Below are 22,813 nucleotides of genomic sequence, written 5' to 3'. Positions count from 1 at the left end.
TAGTGGTTATTTTTGGGATTACTGTAATCCTGTTACATGTACTATAATCCTTTACCCCCAAACCCTGTGCATGAGTGAGGTAAAACTCTCTGTGGGACACGAGCGACAAGGGAGAAAATGTCTATATTCCAGCTGTTGTGTGAAAATTTCATTGATGCAAATTTGGGGGGAATTATGAGCACTTTATTTGACAGCGACCTGGCTGCATAAAATACCTGCAATATGGCAAAACAACTGTCACAATGTGCATGGCAAAAGACATCAAAATATTGTCTTTCTCATACTGTTAAAATTTAAGAGAAAACAGAGTCAATAGCTATTATTATGATTGCTCTGTGTATCTTTCTTTTCTCTTTTTGCACCAACAACTAAACCATTTATACTGACAGCAAGTGGTAAACTTGAAATTTGTCTGGAGAGCCAAACGTTTGGAATTTTGCCAGTGCAGATGGGTCTTATGGGTTTTATTTCATTTTCGGGTATCAGTGAACACCCCAATACAATGGAGGTGAATTGACCTTTCACTAAGCCCCACCCCTTTGTGATGGTCCAACAAGCTGTTGCAGTAAGCATGGAGCCCACAGTGTAACTAACTGCACTCCCTGAAGAAATATTATCATATTTTTGGAGAAATGAAAGAGTGATTCCAGAGAGAAGCAGACAGAGGGGTCTACAGTCTGTGTTTGAAGGATATATCCAGGATGTCAAACTGACTCAGCAGCAACAACAGGTTAAAAAAACAAAGATAATTAGAAGCTAAAGCCGAACTATAGGCTACAGATCACAGTGTAAAAGTGAACAACCACATCACTGCTGATCGCCACACAAGACAATGAATATAAAGGGCTGATACTGAACCAGCTGTGTGGCATCGCAGTGTGTGCAGGTGAACAGTGTTTGGCCTCGCCCCCGTGCTGCTGCCAGCACCTGGACCTTCACCGCCGCACAGGCAGGGATCTCAATGTGATGACACACAGCTGGTTGAATATCAGCAAAGTTTCCCTGCTTCCCTTCACTGGTTCCTGTACAGCAGGGTCGGTCTTTGTTTCACTGTTATAATCATTAAAAAGCAAAAGCAGCATGTGTATACATTCAGTAGGCTATATCTTCAGTAGCTAGCTAGCTAACCCTACACTTTTCAGGGTACATACGTACGTCAGAAACATATGTCTTTTTCCAACCTCTCCAGGTGATGAGTATCATTAATACACGACGTGCCCCAGGCACAACATGTAGCTCCAAATCCACAAAACCAGCCTGAAAATGAAGGAAATCTGAAACGAGCGCAATGGAGCACGGCTACTACATTATGATTGGGGTCATTTCATTTTGTTTGCACCTTTAAAAAAGTTTAAATGTAGTAATTACAGAGAAACATGTCGTAGTGGCCATTTTACGCTGGATAATCTACAGAAGATGCTGTCACTAGTTGTCATATTGGCAATTTGTTTTCTTTATTTGCTGCAAGGTTTGTGTAATATGCAATGTAACAAGGACACTGTGTTCTTGAAGGACACATTGCTTTTTAGTCTTTCCAGTATAATTGCTTAGTGCTGTTAGCACAATGAACTACATTAAATTCACCTTGATTGTATTTGGGAAGGTGGCAAAATGTTCAGAAACAGCGAATTAAAAAAACAGTACTAATGTCAGCCTGGCTTAATACCACAACTGCTGAGCAAAGAAATATCTTCTTTAATAATTTGGGTGAACTAACTCTTCAAAGCCTTTACACGACCTGAGCTTCAGGACACTTAACTCGTGTTTTTCATCCCATGCAACCATTCAAGCCTCTCCCCAATCAATAGCAGTCAATAAGAATTAGGCCCCCTGCAGTGCGCTACAGTTTTTCTAAGAGCCAGACCTCTACTCTGGCTTCCTCACAGTCAATAGCTGGCTAGCAAAAATCACACAGCTCCAATTGACTTGCCTCAGCAACACTTTGCAAGCTAGAATCATGTGGTTTAGCTCATTACGACTGAACCCTCAGGTGTCCACTTTTCTGCTCACACAACATCTATTTTCTCCATTTGAACGATAAAAGATACATAACTTCACAAATCAATGACACTGTAATTCATTAAGGCGTAACCCCTGCATTAGGTGAGTCAGAGGGTGCTGTTACACTTCCAGTCGCTCTGTTTTTATCTGTTAGCTTCTCCTACCCATGTGAACCCATCATGGGTCAATAATGAGCTCCAACCACCAAATCGATATTACTGCTAGGGATTAGTTCCCCCCTGACACAAGGTGGGCTGGAAAAAAATCAGTGTTAAAATTAAGATCCATCTCCTCTGCATGTATGGGCTTTTTTTCCCAGTCAATAAATATCTTCAGCAACACGAGGGAAGAAAATGACTGGATAATGGATTATGGACATGTTCAGACCTATTTCCATATTTAACTTTTCAATATATTAATGACAGAATAGTAATAAATAATAGATACTGACGATGTTAACAACAGAAATAGATTGAAAGTAGAAATGACATTGGACTGTTTCCCGTGGTCATTTCGTCACACTTACTAGTTTGAGGACTGTGTTTTTTGGCTATTCTTACATCTGTTTTCCTGCATAAACAGAAAAATACAACTGTACACCAATCTAATTTTTTCTCCTTCACTGAATTAAGAGTGATATTAGCTTAAGTGCCTTGTTAACTCATGTAAAATACACTCAAAACTCACCAAAACCCTCTTAGTTAGTCCTCTTAGTCATCTCATTAGTTAGTCCACTGCTCTAACAATCACCACCTTAATTTAACCAAGTTAGATGTGAGAATATGCTAATCTGCTCACTGTTTTTCCCCGTGTTTCACTTGGCCTCTCAGCTACCCAGGGAGCAGTGCCTCTCATTCATTCCGTGGGGACAGAGCTACAGTTTTAGTTTACGTGTTTCGACTAACATGCAATTAATGGCAACAAAAGAAACAGGAAAATAACAGCTGTGGTAATATTTTTAAAGTAACTTTAAAGTTACTGCAAGACCTTACCTCTGCTACTATACATTACACATTTAAACAGCTCACAAATACAAATAAAGTATCCTGGGATCTATATATATATACATCAACAGGTGATTTCCTTCTTTTAGAAAAATCCTAAATGAGTTTGTTTTTTTCCTCCTGGACCTTTATGCTCTGCCATTCTCCTCTAATCATCACGCTGTAACCTGTGACAGGCTGTTATGATAACAGAACTGTTGCACATTCACATATATGTAGTTTTTTGTCAAGCCACAAGCGTCACGTAGGTTTACATTACCAAAGGTTTATGACAAAACAATACCGACTCCCATGTGTGCACGGCGAGAGAGGAGAGGGAGATACGCTGTGCTGCTGCCGGAGGAGCTGCTGACTGAGTTCCTTCTGCAGGGAGGGTAACTCGCAGTAACTCACTGAAAGAGTCTGAGAAGTCCAAGGCTGTTCATAAAACAGTCTGTAATTATTTTGCTTTTAGCCATGCTTGTTGTTGCTATGGGTAACAGTATGACATCAATGTAAACAAGTCTAAATATCGTCAGTATCACAATATGAATAGGCAATGGTACACATAAAAATGGCCACCACTCTGATCATCCTGCTACGTTTATTTAAATGGGAAAGTCAGTTCTATTCTCGTTCTATTTCTGTGGTTTTCACTGTATAATCTCACATTTATTCTCAGTAGACGAGCCTGTTGTATTCTGTTGCTCTGACTTTACTGTAAAAAGCCGAAGAGGCTGTGACCAGTGCTCATTTATTGAACCACTGACTCCAGCTGAGGCCGACCTGAAGCCCTGCTGACTGCACTAATCATCCTTTGATTGAATTTTTTTTGCGACTCTGCTCTTATCTGTTGGACTCTCTAATATTCTCATCAGCTCAAGCTAGTCTATCTCACTCTAATGTAACTGTCCACCTGCCCTCCTTATTATGCCAGCTGAGTTTTTCCATATATGAACATTCTGAGAAATAACACAGACCGGGAGTGAAATCAATACTGCTTTTTGCAGTTGATGCTCACACTAAGTGGTAGCCAACAGTGCAGCCCTCGTGTCGTCTTCTAAAGAATCATCTCTCCGCGGTGTTATCTGTCTTTTCCAGACCCCCGGTAGAGGACATCCAGACAGTGCTGAGCCCAGTGGTGAGCTGTGGACCTCCAGGAGCCCTGCTGACCAGACCAGTGATCCTCACCATCCACCACTGTGCTGACAACGTCCAGGAAGACTGGCTGATACAGCTGAAGAACCAACTGGCCATGGGAGAGTGGGAGGTGAGTGTTTAGCACAGTATCTTTTGTGTTTTGTTGCTCTGTTGTTAGTGAGCTGTAATGTGCAACTTTTGAGTCCCACAGTTTCAACCTCCTAAGAGAAAAGCCATCACTTTGTTGCCAACAAATAGGGATAAAGGAAATGCACCTAGATGCACAAACAAGTACACACCTAGCATCTTAATAATCCAATGTATATGATGTGTTTACACAAAATAAACATGCACCGTCACACATTAGTCATTAATACATAGTCAGGTATACAGTGTGACTCACACAGCATACACATGCTAACAAACATTGTCATATTCTCCCAGAAGAATGGCCTGCGTTACACATGCACACATGCAGTGAGGGAGGGAGAGGAAAAGAAAGGGAAGGAGAGAAAATTCAGTAAACACAAAGTGCCTACAGGCTAGTAGACAAGCAGGGGGTTGAAGACTCCTATCAGAAGCAATTTGTTATGCTCCTGCCATCCTCCTCTTCTCTCATCTTCCTTCTTATGTTTCTATCCCTCCTTTTTTTCTGCCCTTCTCTCTCTCTCCCTCCTCCCGTGTCTCTCAGCATGAAGTCTCTACCTCAGCAATCTGTTTCGGCGTGTGCGTGACTGCATATGTATGCGCATTTGTCTGTTTGTGTGCGAATGCGTGCGTGTGTGTATCCTTGTGTGTGGGTGTGGGTGATAAGGCTGTCTTGCAGCATCACTGTGTCTACAAGGCCCCCGTATGCTGTCTTCTGTTGCTTATCACAGCTCAACACAATGTCTCTGCACAATTAGCCATGCATAAGATTCTGTGTGTGTGTGTATGTGTGAGTGAGAGACGGGGAGAGAGAAACAGAAGGGGTTGGGTGCAGACTGGGTAAAGATGAGAAAAATGAAAAGTGGAATTTCATCAGGAAGTCGATTTGTTTTTCTCTTATTGCAGTAGAACATCCATTTCCCATCAGAAAGTTTTCCCCAAAACAGGGAGAGGAAGGTAATTGAATTCCCCTCACATCAGGGAGGAGCAGCCACGGTTGTGATTACCAGTAATAACAGATTCATACCATATTGCTTCCCTACCTCTTTGTATTGATTTGGCTTGCTCATCTGTAGGAACACAGCTCCCCATGAACTGCGCTTCAAAACTCAATATTTGTATCACACGTGTGCGTGTAGGACGCCTCCGCGCTGCAGCACGTTTGCATCCACAGACGTGCGCTCACAGTCACACACACCAACATGGATATGCACACAACTAATTGAAGATCCGGTGCTTATATGAAGAGGCCACAGTGAGCCTGTGCATCCTCACCCATCCCATAGAGCTATATGGATTTACTATAACTCCAGCTATGACAGGAAGCTGTAGAAATGATATGAGCAACAGCCAGCAGATAATCACAGCTGAATTGGACACACTTCACAGACAGCAGCTCCAAACAAGTGTTATCAGTCTCCTAATAGACACCTTGATTTACTCTCAGAAGTCATATGTACAACCAGACATGCATTTACATTTCAATTCAGTGTCTCTACATGAATCGAGGAGTCAGTAGCACAGTTACTGGTTTTCTCAGATGAATTACCACACTAACAAGATGAGTCATTGCCTTATAAAAAAAGATCCACAAGCAAAATAATTCAAATTTAAAAATGTATAGTAGGGTACATTTTGCTGAACAATGATTTCTTCATAGTTACCACAGCTCTGCACACATCAGCACTGGCACTGCATTAAAAAATACCTGTTTAAAGCAACAAAGGAAGGCATCACTTAGAAACCACGGCCTGCTTATTCAGGGGTTGTTTGCATTAGTGGAAATGGCACGGAACGCAGGTCCAGTTGTGTCGTGTTAACAGACAGAATGTGGCTTAATCCCCTTAAATTCTCAAATAAAGCCAGTATTCAAATAATGCCCAGGTCTCACTAAAAGCAGTCTGCATGGACAAATAAAGGCTGTTTCCAAATACAGGGAGAGAGAAAAATAAATGACCTGGACTGTGGCCAAACTTGACAACATTGAGACTTTAAAAAAAGGGAGGATTTAAAACTAAAACAGGCAGTCTGGTGGTCCTCCCCCAGAGAAATTTAAGAGTTTAAGAGACTTTGTTTCTTGAATTCTGGTGATTTTAAAAGAAATGGATAAAATAAAAATAAATAGATAAGTAGCTACACTAATACACTGGCAGTATGTTTAGGTTAAATGCTATTAATTTAACTTTAACAGATTATTCAAAATACAGATTAATTTGCCCCTCTGGCTTAAACTTCTGTGAATCTCTGGCATAGACTATTTATCAGTTTTTATGTGACCCCCATGCTTGAGCATTTCTGTCTTTTAGTACTCTCCATTCTCTCGCTTGTCTCTGAGCAGTTGTCTTCCATGTCACTTGCATGCCATGAAATGACATTTGGTGTAGCTGTAAGGTTGTGCGGGTGGAAACAGTAGACTTGTAGAGTTTAAGGGGTTTAACATGCTGTAGAGTGCCAGAAACAGCTTGTGATAACAAAAAAGAAAAAAAAGAGTGAAAAATTGATGATAAACTGTGACTCAATAGAGGGCAATGAAAAAGAGGAGTCTCCAGGGAAAATTCGGAGGGTTGGCAAGTATGAGTGTGGCTCACTTTTTAAATTCAGCATTCTACATTTCCAGTGTTTCTCTATCAGCACGGTAACATATCATACTCATCACTATGTTGATGATAGTGTGTTGTTTAAATATAAACGCTGTTGTCGCAAAGGTAGGGAATTTTGCCTCAATTCAATGTGAAACAGATCGAGGAACTGTTGAATTTGCTTTGACAGATCAAAAGACAGACAAGCCAATCAGTGATATATGATACTAAGTTCTTATTATATAGCTGTAATCGGACAGAAAGGCTTGTTTTGAAAGGTACTGTAGTCTGTGTCGCATAAAGCCCTCTAAAGATCTCTCTTCAGTTGCGATGCGTGACGGCTCACATGGTAGATTTACAATATGCCAGTTTCAGCCACTCATCACAGACTCAGCAGGACACTCTGAGAGTCTAAAACTGTGTGTGACTTTGTGTATGTGTGTGATTCCTACAGGATGTGGTTGTAGTGGGAGAAGAAAACTTCACCACCCCCTGCTATGTGCAGATGGACTCGGAGGCATGTCACATCTTAACAGAGACACTGGGGACTTACTGCCTGGTGGGCCAGTCAATCTGCAAGGCAGCCGCCAAGAGGCTCAAACTGGCTGTCTTTGGACCCGTCTCCTGCACAACTTTGGACTATCACATCAGGGTTTATTGCTTGGACGACACACAGGACGCACTGAAGGTAAAGTATTGAAACTAAATGAATCCAACTTAATTGAATTAATCTATATGTACACACACACATGCTGCACACAGTATGTATCTACAGTGTGCACAATTACTGAGTTTTTCCAGTGTTTTCAAAAGCGGTGAAGAGAGACAAAAAAAAGATATGTGTGTTTATTTTTATTATATTTTAGAGCGAGTCCTTTGTTGTGTTCTTTAGTCCTTTGAGGGATTTTGTTCTCTCTTGGACCACCCATGCTTAAGCAGTTCCATGGTAATTTGCATTTGAAATACAGTGTATTGTAGCTTGAATAGAAGTGATTGTCTAGAGTCATAAACAGAAGTTTTCTCACCTCTAGTCTTCTGGAAGTGAGCTGAGAAGCGGTAAACAAAACAGGGTCAAGCAATGTCAGAATAACGACGCTTTAGAATTTAAACAAATTCAAAGCACTGGGGGGACCATCTGATACGGGAGATTAACATTGGTAATTTATGCATGCAATGATAAGTCAAGTGTCAGTGTGACACACAGCCACGCACACGCTCACACAAACATCAACGCACACCCAGTTTTACCATTTCAAACAAGCAATTGCAGCTTGGAAACAAAGTTCAGAGGTGGACTTTTTAATGATGGACACTGTGTGTAGTATAATTGATCGGTTTGCGTTTCAAAGGGGAAGTCTCTGCTGTATATCTACTGTAGAGCTGCCGTGTAGGAAGATGATGGGAAGGAGGAATTGATTATTTTGAAAAGGTTGTAGGAGGCATCAGAAATCATACTGATAACTTAATCCTCCAACAGAAACTGAGCGTTTGTGTGGATGTGTGTTTATTTATTCGTTGAAGTGTTTGTGTACAATTCATGAGCCTGTAAATATGTTGATCAGTCATGTGTGTGTTTACCATTATGCATCCAGAGGGCAAAGGTCCTTTCTTAGTACTCTATTGGTGTGGGCTTACTTGATATACAGAAGTCAATTTGAAAAGGATGAGCAAAGATCCCCACAGGACTGTGTGTGCAATGTATTATTAAAACAGCTGCAGCACAGCAAAGTAAAATGTGCTGCTTCCTTTGGTTTCCAGAATGGACAAAGACATCAAACGGACATTACCAGTTTTACATAAACTGAATTTTCCTTCATTTTGTGAAATCTCAGATAGTGAATTAAAATAAAAACCCACACTGAGTGCAGCGCATCATCTCTTGAACCTGTCCTGAGTGAGACTGTAGAGTATTTTTAAAACTTTTTAGAGAGTGCACAAGGGAAAGTCATGACTGTCATCTTGTCATGGTAGAAAGAGAAGGATGATGGAAAAGAGAACAATGGGCTGCCAGATCTTGAATAATCAGTCAATTATTACTTTTCTTGGTATTATTTTTAGAAGTAATATGGTGCACTGAGGTCATTTTAAAAAGTCAGTAGAAGTAATTTAATTTACTGTCTTACTTTAAAGATATGCTTCATTTCCCACATCCTCACAACAGCAGTACTTTGACTGCTGGTGCATTATTAATCAAGGTTTTTATTGAGCATCTTAATGTCTCTCTTCAGCTGAGTGCAGTTAGCAGAGCTAAGCTTTGCTTAAATCCAGGGAATACAACTACTGAGCTCTCTGATTATATCTTAATGAAGACTTTCATGTGTTTCAAGTGTTTTGTGGTGCTGTGTACTTCAAGGCAACATTCAGGACGCCATTGTCTGCAGTTATTATGCAAGATAAATGAAAGACTGTCTGCCATCTCTAATGCTGTATGATAATACATGGTTCAGTGAACAAAATGGAAGCAAAGTTGAGGAGGAAATCTGAAATTAGTATTGAGTTTTTGTGTGTATGTGTGTGTGGTTTTATGTAGGAGGTTCTTCAGATGGAGACCCAGATGGGAGGGAAGCTTCTGGATGAGCCGAAGACCCTGAACTTTAAAGACAGCACACACAATCTGAGGCTGTCGATCCATGACGTGCCACACACACACTGGAAGAGCAAACTAATTGCAAAGTATCAGGTGAGAGGGATATGCATATACATTTAATATCCAGGTATATCTACTTTTGATTTTGGACATGCATTGTCCCTTTAAGCTTTGATCCAAGGTAAGATATCATTCATCACTTTGGTTAATTGTAAAATTAGCAAAAAAGGGTGCAAACATGTTTTATAGAACGCAGCCATCAATATTAGTCATAGACACAGCTGGACAATACTTTGACCCATCAGGTTACCTGTCTGAAATTTGTTCTACAAAAACATGCATATTGTTTTTTTTCCCCAGGAGATTCCTTTCTACCAGGTGTGGAGTGGCAGCCAGAGAACTCTTCACTGTACCTTCACCCTGGAGAGACTGAGCCCAGCCACCACAGAGATCAGCTGCAAGCTGTGTGTACGGCAGGTGGAAGGAGAAGGGCAGATCTTTCAGCTCAGCAACACATTGGAGGAGGTAAGTTTACAGAATAAAGGGGTTGTTGCTACGAGCCAGCCGGTCCCTGTATAACCTAAGTTAGAGCTGTGTCTATCATGGTTGTCCCTCGTCACTGGTTCTGTTTGGGATATTCATGGACAGGATCTCAAGGTGCAGCAGGGGGAAGAGGGGGTCCGGTTTGGGGACATCAGAATTGCATCTCTGCTTTTTGCAGATGATGTGGTTCTGTTGGCTTCATCACACCATGACCTCCAGCATGCACTGGGCGGTTTGCAGCTGAGTGTGAAGAAGTCGGAATGAGAGTCAGCACCTCCAAATCTGAAGCCAATGGTTCTCTGCTGAAAAATGGTGGATAGCCCCCTTGGGGTTGGGAGAGAGTTACTGCCCCAAGCAAAGGAATTTATCTTGGGGTTTTGGTCATGAGTGAGGGTAAAATGGAGCGTGAGATGGACAGGTGGTATGGCAAGGTGTCAGCAGTGATGCAGATGCTAGGCCAGACCATCGTGATGAAGAGGGAGCTGAGCTGGAAGGCAAAGCTCTCGATTTACTGGTCCATCTATGTCCCAACCCTCACCTATGGTCTTTAGCTCTGGGTAATGACCGAAACAGTTAGGTCGTGAATACAAGCAGTCAAAATGAGTTTACTCTGTGGAGTGGCTTGGCTCAGCCATGGTGATAGAGTAAGGGGCTCGGACATCCGGAAGGAGCTTGAAGTAAAGCCACTGCTCCTGCGTGTTGAAAGGGGCCAGTTAAGGTAGTTCAGACATCTGATCAGGATGCCTCCTGGGTGCCTCTCAATAGAGGTTTTCCAGGCACGTCCAGCTGGTAGGAGGCCCTGGGGCAGACCCAGAATATGCTAGAAGGATTATATATCTCACCTGGTTTGGGAACACCTCAGGATCCCCCTAGAGGAGTTGGAAAACATTGCTGAGGAGAGAGATGTCTGAAGTACCTTAGCCTGCTGCCCCCACATCCCAGTGCCAGATAAGTGGATGAAAATGGATGGACGGATGGATGGTAGTTTGTAGAAATCCACATGCACACAGCAAAACAAACTTTGTTTATTAGGTGTTGGTTGAGAAAACTGCGGAATAAAACTTTATCTCACACTAGCTGAGGACATACTGAGGGATAAAATGATACATACTGGCAAGATATGAACACAGTCACACAGAGAGAAAGGCTGCTACATTCCCATACTGAAGGTCCTAAAGTCACCAAGTTTTTCTCTATCTGTCAGACAGTCAGAGCTCCTGCTATGGTTCTGTGACTCTGTTCAATCATTCATACTGAGGCTAGAGGTCACAGAACACGAGCGGAATAACTCGTCTTTGATTTTGCTAGTCCATGTAACCACAGAGTCACTGTGTGTGTGTGTGTGTGTGTGTGTGTGTGTGTGTGTGTGTGTGTGTGTGTCTGTGTGTGTCTGTGTCCGTGTGCGAAGAGTTTTGGTCGGAGGTCAGACAGTTCCTCTGGAATGTCACTGCTTTGAATTCTCTCATGGCGTTCACGGGTGATAGCTTTGCACTTTAGAATTTTTTAACCCCCATTTAACCAGGTAAGTTGATTTTTGACTGCGTATAGAGGAGTAGTTGCAGCAGCAGCAACGGTTGTACATATTTTGTACCTCTCCAACACTGGTCACCGAACAAATGTCAGAATGTGGAGTTTGAGTTGTTTAATAGTTGCAGGATATCTCCAGTTAACGATGTAGAAACATCCTGCTGTCTCAGTCCTCCTGGCACCACTTTTATGTCTTCCTGTCCAGGGTTATGCACTGTAGTGTTTGTGTGCTTGCGTGTGTTTGTGTGTGTGTGTGTTAAAGTGTATGTGTACAGATCAAGAGCCCGACAGATACTAGATTTGTGAGGCCTTTTCTGAAAGCAAAAACATTTTTTTGATAAGGATTGTTTCTTTTTTTTTTTTTTTTTCGCAACAAAGATATATACTGAAGGAGACATTTTATGATAGAAAAACAAACCTGTCCTCTCAGGCAGGAAGATAATGCCATAGGGACACAGTTTCTAAACTTTCTCAGACACACTGAGCATACTTGTCATTTCAGCCAACATATACACAGTTATGGGCCCTATCATATGCCCGGTGCAAAGTGGCGCACAGTGCCATGCAACTTCATTGCTAGTTTCAGACCTACTCAGTTGATATTTTCAAGGCCAGTTCCCACATTTTGGAAGTAACTTGCACTGGGTGGATTGCTACCTTGAGGCAGCAGAAAGCAACTGTGTCATCTACCAACAAGAAACTAGTCTAAAGAGCAGTATTTTCCTACTACTTAAAGGGCCCATTTTTCAGATAGTAAAATGTGCCTAAAAAGCTGGGTTCACAACGCACATACACTCAGCTTATTACACACACAGGGATGCAGGGATGGGTTTTGGGTGGATGAATTAATACATCATTAATGAGGAAATATTAATTACATTATCGAAAAGTGAGCATAGCAGAGCAGAGCTGTATCTCCGGAACAGGCTCCCCATTAAGAGAGACACTGTGCGCATTTATGCACGAGGAGCCATGTAACTTCATTGATTATAATAGAGGCTAAAAGTTCAGCTTTGTTTCCCGTCGGCAAGTTTATAACTAAAGTTTTTAGTTTTGCTGCGCAATTGTCCCGCAGTATTTGTTGCAGTGACATTACTGTATCACTCTCAGTAGAAAATCACTTCTCCAGTTTGCCAGATCCTCTATGTTTATAGCAATGCACCAGGGGCTGTATTCACAAACATTCTGAGAACACTCTCAGAGAGCTCCTAACTTAGACTAAAAGTTTTTAGTAAGGAGTCCTAGCTTAGGAGTGATTTAGGAGTTCTCAGAGCAACTCTGAGCAAGGAAGGGACAGAAATGTTTACCTTAGTGAGGAGGTGTGGTTGATCCCATTAATAGGTATGATGCATTCCTTTAAAAGATGTGATTGGTTGTCACAGACACGCTCTTTTGTGAGCCTGCATGGTGTGGACACCCAGTGGAAATGAAATGAACTACATCCCAATATGAGACTGAAAGTGTTGTCATTGTTTGTGTGATCAGACCCAAGTCATCACTGCTGCACTGTTGCATTTTTCCAGTTTTCCAGATAACTTAGTGTTGTGATCATTTTTGTTTTTGGCGTTACAGTGTTAGCATTTCAGCATTAGCATTTCATTTTCGTTTCCACCATTTTCCTCTCTGCTTACGAAACTCTTGAGCCTCTTAAAAGTCCTCCTCCCTGCTCCTAACAGTTTTTCACCTTAGGAGCTCTTTTAAGGTCTAAGATGTTCTGTGAATAACTTTTATCTTTAAGGACCTAGTTTTCATTTTAGGGGTAAATTCTCAGAAAACGTCATGGCAGCTCTTTGCACTAGAAAGCTTTGTGAATATGTCCCCAGGTGTACAGGCACCTGAATTTATAGGAGATGACACTCTAATTGTTTGAAATCATGTTATGTCGTTATGTGATATTGGGCTTTATAAATAAAATGTATTGATTGATTGATTGATTGATTGATTGATTATGCTGAAAACACACCTATGATTCATTTAGGATTAAATACAATCCCTTTGCCCATTGCTTCTTACTTTGAACTCAGATTATGACCCATTTGACTAGCAAAAGTGGAGTTGCATATTGGTTATTGATCATTTAAACAGGGCCCACTGTCTTTGAATTATCTTTGATGAGCTAATACTGGCTAATATCGGCTACAGGGCACAAGCATGCACACCATCTTCCAACCTACAACAGTTATTTACAAATGCAGACAATTAGCCTTTTTTACCTTTGACCTCAACTCAAGAAGCAGCCAGAATAGTTCAGAGTACTAAATTCAAATATGGCTATAATTGTGATTAATACGTGCGTTTTCCACCATATTTTGTTACCAAGTGTAATAGGGTCAGACAACTCAGTGAACGAAGCAATGAGTCACTTATTAACTCATATTCATAACGTGCCTGTTAAGTGCAGATGGAGTCAAAGAAGTTGTAACAATTTGCCTTTGTGTCTTTTCTCATGTAGTTATTAAACTGTCAGAGGTGCAAAAATCACGCAGTGAAAGAAAGCGCAGTGGTAATGTTCCATCCTGCATTTTCTCTTGCACTTCCTAATGTGATTCTGTGCTTATTTCATTATACCTTCAGCTAAAAGAGCTGTGGTTGTGTAACAAGTACACAGTCAAAATTAGGGCTTCTATTTGGGCAGTGACAGTTTTGTCACAACATTAAATATTTTGTTAAGTGATCAGCTGTAATCCATTTTAAATAGGCCATACCTAGTCTTACAAAATAATTACTATGATCACATGGGATGTTTGGCAAGTATGGTAATTAGAGCTGAATAGCTAAAGCAATATTCAGTGAGCCTCTTTGTGCATGCCTTAAATAAAATGCCATAGACCAGCAACCAGGCGGCAGTGTTCTTCATGTTGAACAATGCAAAGTAAAGCAGGTTCGAAGCATTTATTATTTCAACAGAGGAACAGACATGTCCCTTTGCATCAGTCATTCAATCTCCAGCAGCAGAGAGCTTTCTGCTGTAAATTGGGGCTAAGTAGACGCAGTAAATAGTAATCATTCACATCAACAGTGGCAGTTGTTGTTTCCCTCTGCCAAGCCACATTCATTAGGCCGCTGCCTTCTTTCAGCCCAGGAGTGGCAGATTAATGGGATGAAGGTTTAGAGAGAGACAGAGATCAACAGCGAGAGGAGAGACAGAGTGCTTGGAAGCAGATCTTTGTGTTTGGTTCACTCTTGTATTAATTAGGAAGCTTATTTGTAATTGGTCGAACTGACGGCATGCAGCAGACAGACGAGTAGAGTCTTTGCTAGGAGGATCAATGTGGAGACGTATTTGAAAGAGAAATATGACAGATTTGACTTTATAAGTGTTGCCATATGGATGTGCATTATGATCCATATTTTACCTCTAAGGCTCTCTGGTATGTTGTCCTTAGACCCACTGCTGTTTCCTGTGTCTCTGCTGCAGAAGTTACACTGTACACAACAATAAACTTTTTCAAACTTTTCAAAAAGTTTAAATAGATTGAGCATAGCCTTAGTTCAGGCAGGACACAATGTCAAGCTCAGCTCACATTCCAGCTACATCAGCTGATCTCAAACAGCCCAATCAACTGATGGAGCAGCTGATCGATGGAAGGGAGTCAGCTGATAGATCACATGATTCCTTTCTATGCAACCCATAGGCGAATCTCATTCAGGGCGCCCTATTTAAACTTCTCTGGCCTGCCTACTGTTGCTGCTTCCTCTGCAGGCCACTTTGCAACCTCGCGGGGGGTCTTTGCTGCTGCTCCCCCTGCCTTAGGCTTTCCATGTGGGCGAATGGAGGGGCAGGGAGGTTTGCTCTCTGTGCCTCAGGCTTTCTTTGTCTGCACGTGGAAGAGCAGAGAGGTATGCTCTCTCCACCCTAGGCTTTCCACATAGGCCGTGGAAGAGGCTTTCTACGTAGGCCCGAGGAAAGGCAGAGAGGCCCCAGAACAGAGCCATACCGCCAAATATGATACTGCAGATGGAAATAAAGTTTTCTTTGACTAAAGTATTCCTGACTGAACTAGTCTTTTTTTTCTTTAAAGGCTCAGTGTGTAGGATTTAGTGGGACATATTGGCAGAAATGGAATATAATAAGTATGGTTTCTTTAGTGTTTAATCACCTGAAAATAAGTATTGTTTTGGTTTCATTACATTAGAATGAGCCCTTCTTATCTCAATAGGGGGTCCTCTTACACAGAGTTGGAGTTGCACTGCCATGTTTCTAAAGTAGCCTCAAACAGACAAACCAAACACTGGTTCTAGATGGGGCCATTTATGTTTTTGTGTCAGCCACTATAGTTAGCAGCCCCTCTGCAATGAGCCAAACATCATAAAAACACAGATTTTAAAATAAAACTGCTTTATTCATTGTTTTTGCTGGTTTTAATCATCTTGCCATTTGTTTTGGAGAGAAAGAGACATCTGTGGATAATTTGGCTCCTGCTAAAAGCTTCTTGAATGTCTAGATCTTAAGTTATCAAAGAAAAAAAGTGAGTACACATTAGCAGGTGCTGGGCTAGCAGCCTGTCTGCAGTGAGCTGCACAGTGTTGAAAAACACTGATTTGTAACTGTGAAACTGCTTTATTCAGTGTTGTCACTGGTTTTAATTACTGGTGTCTTTTTTGGTGAGAAAGGGATTTCTGCAGATAATTCGGCTCCTGAACAATGAACATTAAAGGAATCCCAACTGGGAGTTCACACTTGGCACGTGGGAGAAGTTTTAGCTGGTTGCAATCTACAATCTTCACCACTAAATGTAATTATCCTACACACTGCTCTTTTAACCAGCAGTTGACCAGTTTCCTTCTGTCTTTTCAGGAGGTCCAGTGCATAGACACGTCCCTGATGGACCCTGCCAGTAATATCACAACCTTAGTGGGACCCAATGCCTTCCGCATTCCTTTATCCATCAGACAGAAGCTGTGTGGCAGTCTAGATGCACCGCAGACCAGAGGCAATGACTGGAGGATGCTGGCCCACAAACTCAACCTTGACAGGTGATGCACAAGACACACAGACACACACAGTATTTATCATTTAATTCCTCTATGCTTCCCTCAGGCGTTTTGCTTGGTTTGGAACATCATTCAGTCAGAAAAAAAAAGTTTTCTCCCAACAGGATGGCAGCTCATCAAGGTGGCCTGTCTCACCTCTTCAACAACAGATGAAGAAAGATTCTGCGAATTCAAATGTCAGCTGAGTCCTGGTAGATTAAATTAGATGGTGTAGTTCTACTGAGATGAGTCTGTCTCATTTTTATTCTCATTCTATTACTTATTTTATCTCCAAATACAAAATCACAATGACAAATACAAATGCTTAATGTCTTTTCGTATAGAAATAAAAACAGTTAAAGCATCTCTACTCTAAACTTTAGTGCGCAGGAAATCTAGTCACTCAATTTCAACGCATATCATTGATTCTCCCATCCAGAGAGAGTAAAGAGGCAATCGTCCTTTGGCATTTGACTCACAGGTAGCATCCTTAGTATCTCTATCCCCAGATGTGTCTCGATGATTCAGTCTGTGGGTCTGCTCACCAGCAGCTTGTCAGAGGATAATTGGGCACATGTGCACCTCATAGTCCAAACAGTCAGCCAACTCCTGATGTAGTCCGTTAATGTGGGCGCCAAATATTCTCTATATCCGTGGGTGAAAAATGGACACCTAGCCAAATTGTTGTTTACTTCCACATTTCTGCGAAAAGGCACTCTTCAAAAGGAACATGATAGTACGGAAATACCATCTTTTATCCTCTCTGCTCTTGACACTGCCACGTCATGTCTGTGAGTTCAAAGTATGACTCATGCTTTGCCGTCACAGCTGTCTCTCCTCGCATAACTTTGTGTCTATAAAAACAAATCTGAGCCGTGCACAGTTTTGCACAGACAAACATGTAATTGTGGATGTTTTGGTTCGTACTGATACAACTGTTAAAGGAAATTGTGGACACGCACACACAAACAGACTCACAAGAAAAGAAGTGGATCTCAGCTGTGGAGTTCACTTAACAGCAGGACACCCCTTATCACATACTGCAGACAGATGGAGGCTGAGACGGCAAGTGAGAAAGAAAGAAAGAAAGTAATAAAGAAAGTGATGAAAATAGCTTGTTGGATGGTTTTACAAAAAAAAAAAGAAAAGAGAAAGAAGAAGAAACTGCAGGAGCAGAGACAGAAAGGAGCAGAGCAGTGATGTACACGTCTCTAGTTGTGTTTAAACAGTACCAGAGTGTGCCAACAGTACAATCACAGGATTTACAGAGGAACACAAAGTCTCATTTTTATCCCCAAGGGACTTAAATCTGATGGCTTTTTCACTTTAAAGCGGCAATGAGATCTTTGTCACAGATGGCTCAGCGTCAGACTTCTCCTCTGCAACCATTGTGTACTTGACTGTTGACATTTTTAGTATTTACTGTTCCTATGTACACTGTTCTCCCTGTGGACTTGTTGGCACATTTTTGTACTCTAACGCAGCTTCAAAATGCATTTTTTTTCCTATTTACTCAAAATGGTTTGAATTGAACATACATAATGGTGAATTTTCTAACAAGTATTCACCTAGCACATTTAAAGTTTGCCACACTCCTTCATTCAATACAATATATATGATGTCAGGACTTAATCAAGGATGTTTCTTTGATGTTTCTAGGTAGTTTTTTTTACCTGTTGTCAGGTATCAGATCCTTTCAGTACATTTAAACAAGAGCAGCAATGTTAGGTAAAAATTAATTACATTTAACCCTTCAAAACATTAATATAAAACAAAAAAGGGGTCATTTGTCACCTTTGCATTACAGTATGGGGAAATAGAAATGGTTCACATTTGATTAGTACTTGTCAGAGGAGCTTTTACCTTTTGCTGTCCTTTACGTTTTTACATGATTTTGGACGACATGCTATACTATGACGTTTTTTCGTGAATTTGGACGACCTACTATATTATGGCATTTTTCATGACTTTGGACTACATACAATACTATGCCATTTTTCCTGATTTTTGAAGACATGCTATACTATGACTTTTTTTCATAATTTTGGACGACATACTATACTATGGAATTTTTTCATGATTTTGGACACTATACTATAGTATCACATTTTTAATGATTTTGAACGACATACTATATACTATGACTTTTTCTCATGATTTCTGACAGCATTCTTTACTATGACTTTTTGCCATGCTTTTGGACAATATACTATAGTATCACATTTATTAATGATTTTGAACGACATACTATACTATGACGTTTTTTCATGAATTTGGACGACATACTATACTATGGCATTTTTGCATGATTTTAGACAACATACTATAGTGTGACGTTTTTTCATGATTTTGGACGGTGTACTATACTATCACATTTTTTAATGATTTTTGAGGACATACTATACTATGGCGTTTTTTCATGATTTTGGGCGACATACTATACTATGACTTTTTTTCGTGATTTTGGACGACATACTATACTATGGCATTTTTTCATGAATTTGGACGACATACTATACTATGACTTTTTTGCATGATTTTGGACGACATACTATACTATGACATTTTTTCATGATTTTGAATGACATACTATACTATGACTTTTTTTCATGATTTTGGACGACATACTACACTAACGCATTTTTTCATGGTTTTGGACGACATAATATACTATTAATTTTTTTCATGATTTTGAACGACATACTATACTATTAATTTTTTTCATGATTTTGGACGACATACTACACTAACGCATTTTTTCATGGTTTTGGGCGACATAATATACTATGATGTTTTTTTCATGATTTTGGACGACATACTATACCATGACGTTTTTTCATGATTTTGGACAACATATTATACTATGGCATTTTTTCATGAATTTGGACGAAATTCTGTGCTATGATGTTTTTTCATGATTTTGGACGACATACTATACTGTGACTTTTTTGTATGATTTTGGACGGTATACTATACTATGACATTTTTTCGTGATTTTTGACAATATAATATACTATGATGTTTTTTCGTGATTTTTGACAACATACTATTATGGCATATTTTCATGATTTTAGACAGCATACTATACTATGACATTTTTTCATGAATTTGGACTACATACTTTTCTATGGTATTTTTTCTTGATTTTGGACGACATACTATACTATGACATTTTTTCATTATTTTGGGCGACATACTATACTATGGCATTTTTGTATGATTTTTGACAACATACAAAAGTATGACGTTTTTTCACAATTTTGGACGACATACTATACTATGACCTTTTTTCATGATTTTTGACAACATTCTATACTATGGCTTTTTTTTCATGATTTTGGCTATACTTTCATGATTTTGGACGACATACTATACTATGACATTTTTTCATGATTTTGGACGACATACTATACTATGGCATTTTTTCATGAATTTGGACGACATACTATAGTATGACATTTTTTCATGATTTTGGATGACATAGTATACTATGGCATTTTTTCATGAATTTGGACGACATACTATAGTATCACATTTTTGAATGATTTTGGACGACATACTATACTATGACGTTTTTTTCATGATTTTGGATGACATACTATAGTATGGCATTTTTTCATGATTTTAGACGACATGCCATCCTGTGGCATTTTTTTCATGATTTTGGACGACATACTATACTATGGTATTTTTTCATGATTTTGGATGACATACTATATACAATGGCGTTTATTAATAATGTTTGACGATATACTATACTTTGACGTTTTTTCATGATTTTGGATGACATACTATATACAATGGTGTTTTTTAATAATGTTTGACGACATACTATAGTTTGACGTTTTTTCATGATTTTGGACTACATACACTATGACATTTTTTCATGATTCTACACGACATACTATACTATGACTTTTTTCATGATTTAGGACGACATACTATATTATGGTGTTTTTTCATGATTTTGGATGAGGTACGATACTTTTTTTAATGACTTTTGACCTATAACTTTTTATTCATTTCTGTATGATATACTATAAAATGGCTATTTCTATTACATGTTATACTATCACATTTTAATGACATACTATAGCATGGCTCTTTTTTAATCACATTTTTATCGGTTCTTTTTTTAATGACATGTTCATGACATACAATGCTATTATTTTTTTTCAGTCACACTTTTAATGGCGTGCTTTACTATGAGTTTCTTTTTCATGACATGCTACTTAGTGCTGAGAAGATGAGAGTATTGGCCCTTTTCTCCCATATATGTACCTTACCTTTTGTCCCTCTCTTCTCCTTGATTGTTCCAGGTACCTGAACTACTTTGCCACTAAGTCCAGTCCGACAGGTGTGATCCTGGATCTCTGGGAAGCCCAACACTTCCCTGATGGTGATTTAAATGAACTGGCCGCTGTGCTGGAAGAGATGGGTCGCCATGATGGTAACTTTGCCTCCATGACAACGGAACACTGACGAAGCAACATGGTCACCGTGACAATGACATAACTCTGGAGACGATAACACGTGATTTCTCTATGGCTGATGCTGCGGCAAGGGCAATGAACAAATTCGATGTGAGCAAAAGAAAAGTTGTCACTAAGGTGATTGAGCACCGGTTAAATACCATGGCAATCATGCCGACATGGTAACAAACGAGAAATGCTCGAGCCGGTGCTGGGAACTCTGTGCGTGTATCTTTGTGTGTTTATTTCAGCAACGTTGCAGTGTTGTGTGTGACCGAAAGAGACATAACCCAACCTACAACACAAACAGAGTCTATCAGGAACAAACAAAACATACACATGCCTAAAAGAGACCTTGTTTGGTGTAACACTAGTTGTTCTCTTGCTGTTTCTTTATACTGAGCAAAGAGAAGCAAAGAAAATAAGCAACAGAGGTGCTGACCTTGAAAACCTCTACAGGAATGGAACAGAATCATAAAGGGAAAGAAGCTAAACTGATTACAAAAGAGTGAGAGAAGGCACAGTAAGGGAAAAGAGGGGATGAGTCAGAGACAAGAGTCTTTAGTAAGACAAGAGTAAACACAGGGAAAGGCTAAACTGATTTCAAAAGGGAGGGAGGACATTAACATAAAATGATGGAAGAAGCCGCAGGTGATCATCTGTAAGAACAGGATGGAAAACAGATAATGAGAGAGAGGAGGTAAAGAAGTGATCCCTCACTTCTCCTGCGAGCCTTGGCTGTACATGTTTTGCCAGTACAGTTTGTTGTCTTTATATCGTTTCCTAGGGAACGCTCTATGTATTCTGCTGTCCATATGTGTGGATCATTTCCCGCTAACAGAATTTACTACACGGTGACTGTCAATCAAAGGGTCCTGACCAGAAACAAGCCCAAGACTACAGCTGTCGCCTTTTTTGCCTGGACATCATAAGTGATTTTAAATTTGTGTTGTATTAAATATCGAGTTTGTGGCTTTCCTCCAATATGCATGAAGATATTAAATCATCCAGGTCACAGAGAGTCTAGAAGTTCTAAGTCAAAGGCAACTGAGCTCCATTAGCAGTCCATTTGTCTTAAACTTGTGCCTCTGATTTACTTAAAAAGGTAATCCAAAGATGATTAAACTGATGGATAGGCATACAAATCTATTTTTTGTTTTTCCTTTCAGCAGACAGACATGAAATTATCTGTTTTAGGGTATATTTAAGATTGCACTTATGATAAACAGATAAACAGGGCAAAGATACAGACTGTCAGTCATTCATTCTCATGCACACCGCAAAGGTGGTTATGTTTTCAGCTCAGTTTGTTTGTCAGCAGGATAACGGAAAAACTGCTGGCTCGATTGTCATGAAACTTGGTGGGAGGGTGTAGCATGGGCCAGGTACGAACCCATTTAATTTTGGAGTGGATTTGACACATGGGGTGGATACACAAATTACACTGACTTTTGTTAACATTGCGAGATAGGGCATTTGGCCTTGGCAGAGGTCTGCGCTTTCCAAGTGCACTTCTAGTTTGTTAAATGTTTGCATTTGTTGATTTTAAAATTGTTTATATATTTGTTCCGGAATATACTTGTTGGGGAAGTCACCACAAGCATCAAAGCACGGCTGATCTTCATGCAACAAATGCATCCCTTTACTAAAACTGAGCGTTGTTTTCTGCAGTCTTGCTGCTCCGTTCCATCTAGGATGGAGTTGTAGTGCAGACGCAGACTCCATGCAGGGTGGGGAATTCCAGCCATGGCTACCACATTTGGTTAACCACAACCTTAATTCCAGGAGTCTCTCTAATAGACTGCTGGGGCTTGTTTCTGGACAGGGTCCAACTCAGAGGAAAGAGAGAGGAAGCAAAAA

At 40.2% G+C, this 22,813-nt stretch overlaps 1 protein-coding gene across 2 annotated transcripts in view; it reads left to right on the top strand.

Moving 5' to 3' along the window:
• LOC117252724 (netrin receptor UNC5C) overlaps positions 1-22,813 on the top strand; it is a 285,759-nt gene extending 262,946 nt beyond the window's left edge. For both annotated transcript variants that reach the window (XM_033619822.2, XM_033619821.2), the window contains 6 exons: positions 4,086-4,254; positions 7,305-7,538; positions 9,381-9,530; positions 9,798-9,962; positions 16,306-16,484; positions 20,801-22,813. In XM_033619822.2, the coding sequence (XP_033475713.1) occupies positions 4,086-4,254; positions 7,305-7,538; positions 9,381-9,530; positions 9,798-9,962; positions 16,306-16,484; positions 20,801-20,963 (1,060 nt within the window). In that variant the 3' untranslated portion in view covers positions 20,964-22,813. The remainder of the gene's footprint in view (positions 1-4,085; positions 4,255-7,304; positions 7,539-9,380; positions 9,531-9,797; positions 9,963-16,305; positions 16,485-20,800) is intronic.

This window comes from Epinephelus lanceolatus, chromosome 9 (assembly GCF_041903045.1).
Source record: "Epinephelus lanceolatus isolate andai-2023 chromosome 9, ASM4190304v1, whole genome shotgun sequence".
Lineage (NCBI taxonomy): Eukaryota > Metazoa > Chordata > Actinopteri > Perciformes > Serranidae > Epinephelus > Epinephelus lanceolatus.
Note: the sequence above shows the minus strand (reverse complement) of the source record. Positions and strands in the feature narration are given on the sequence as shown.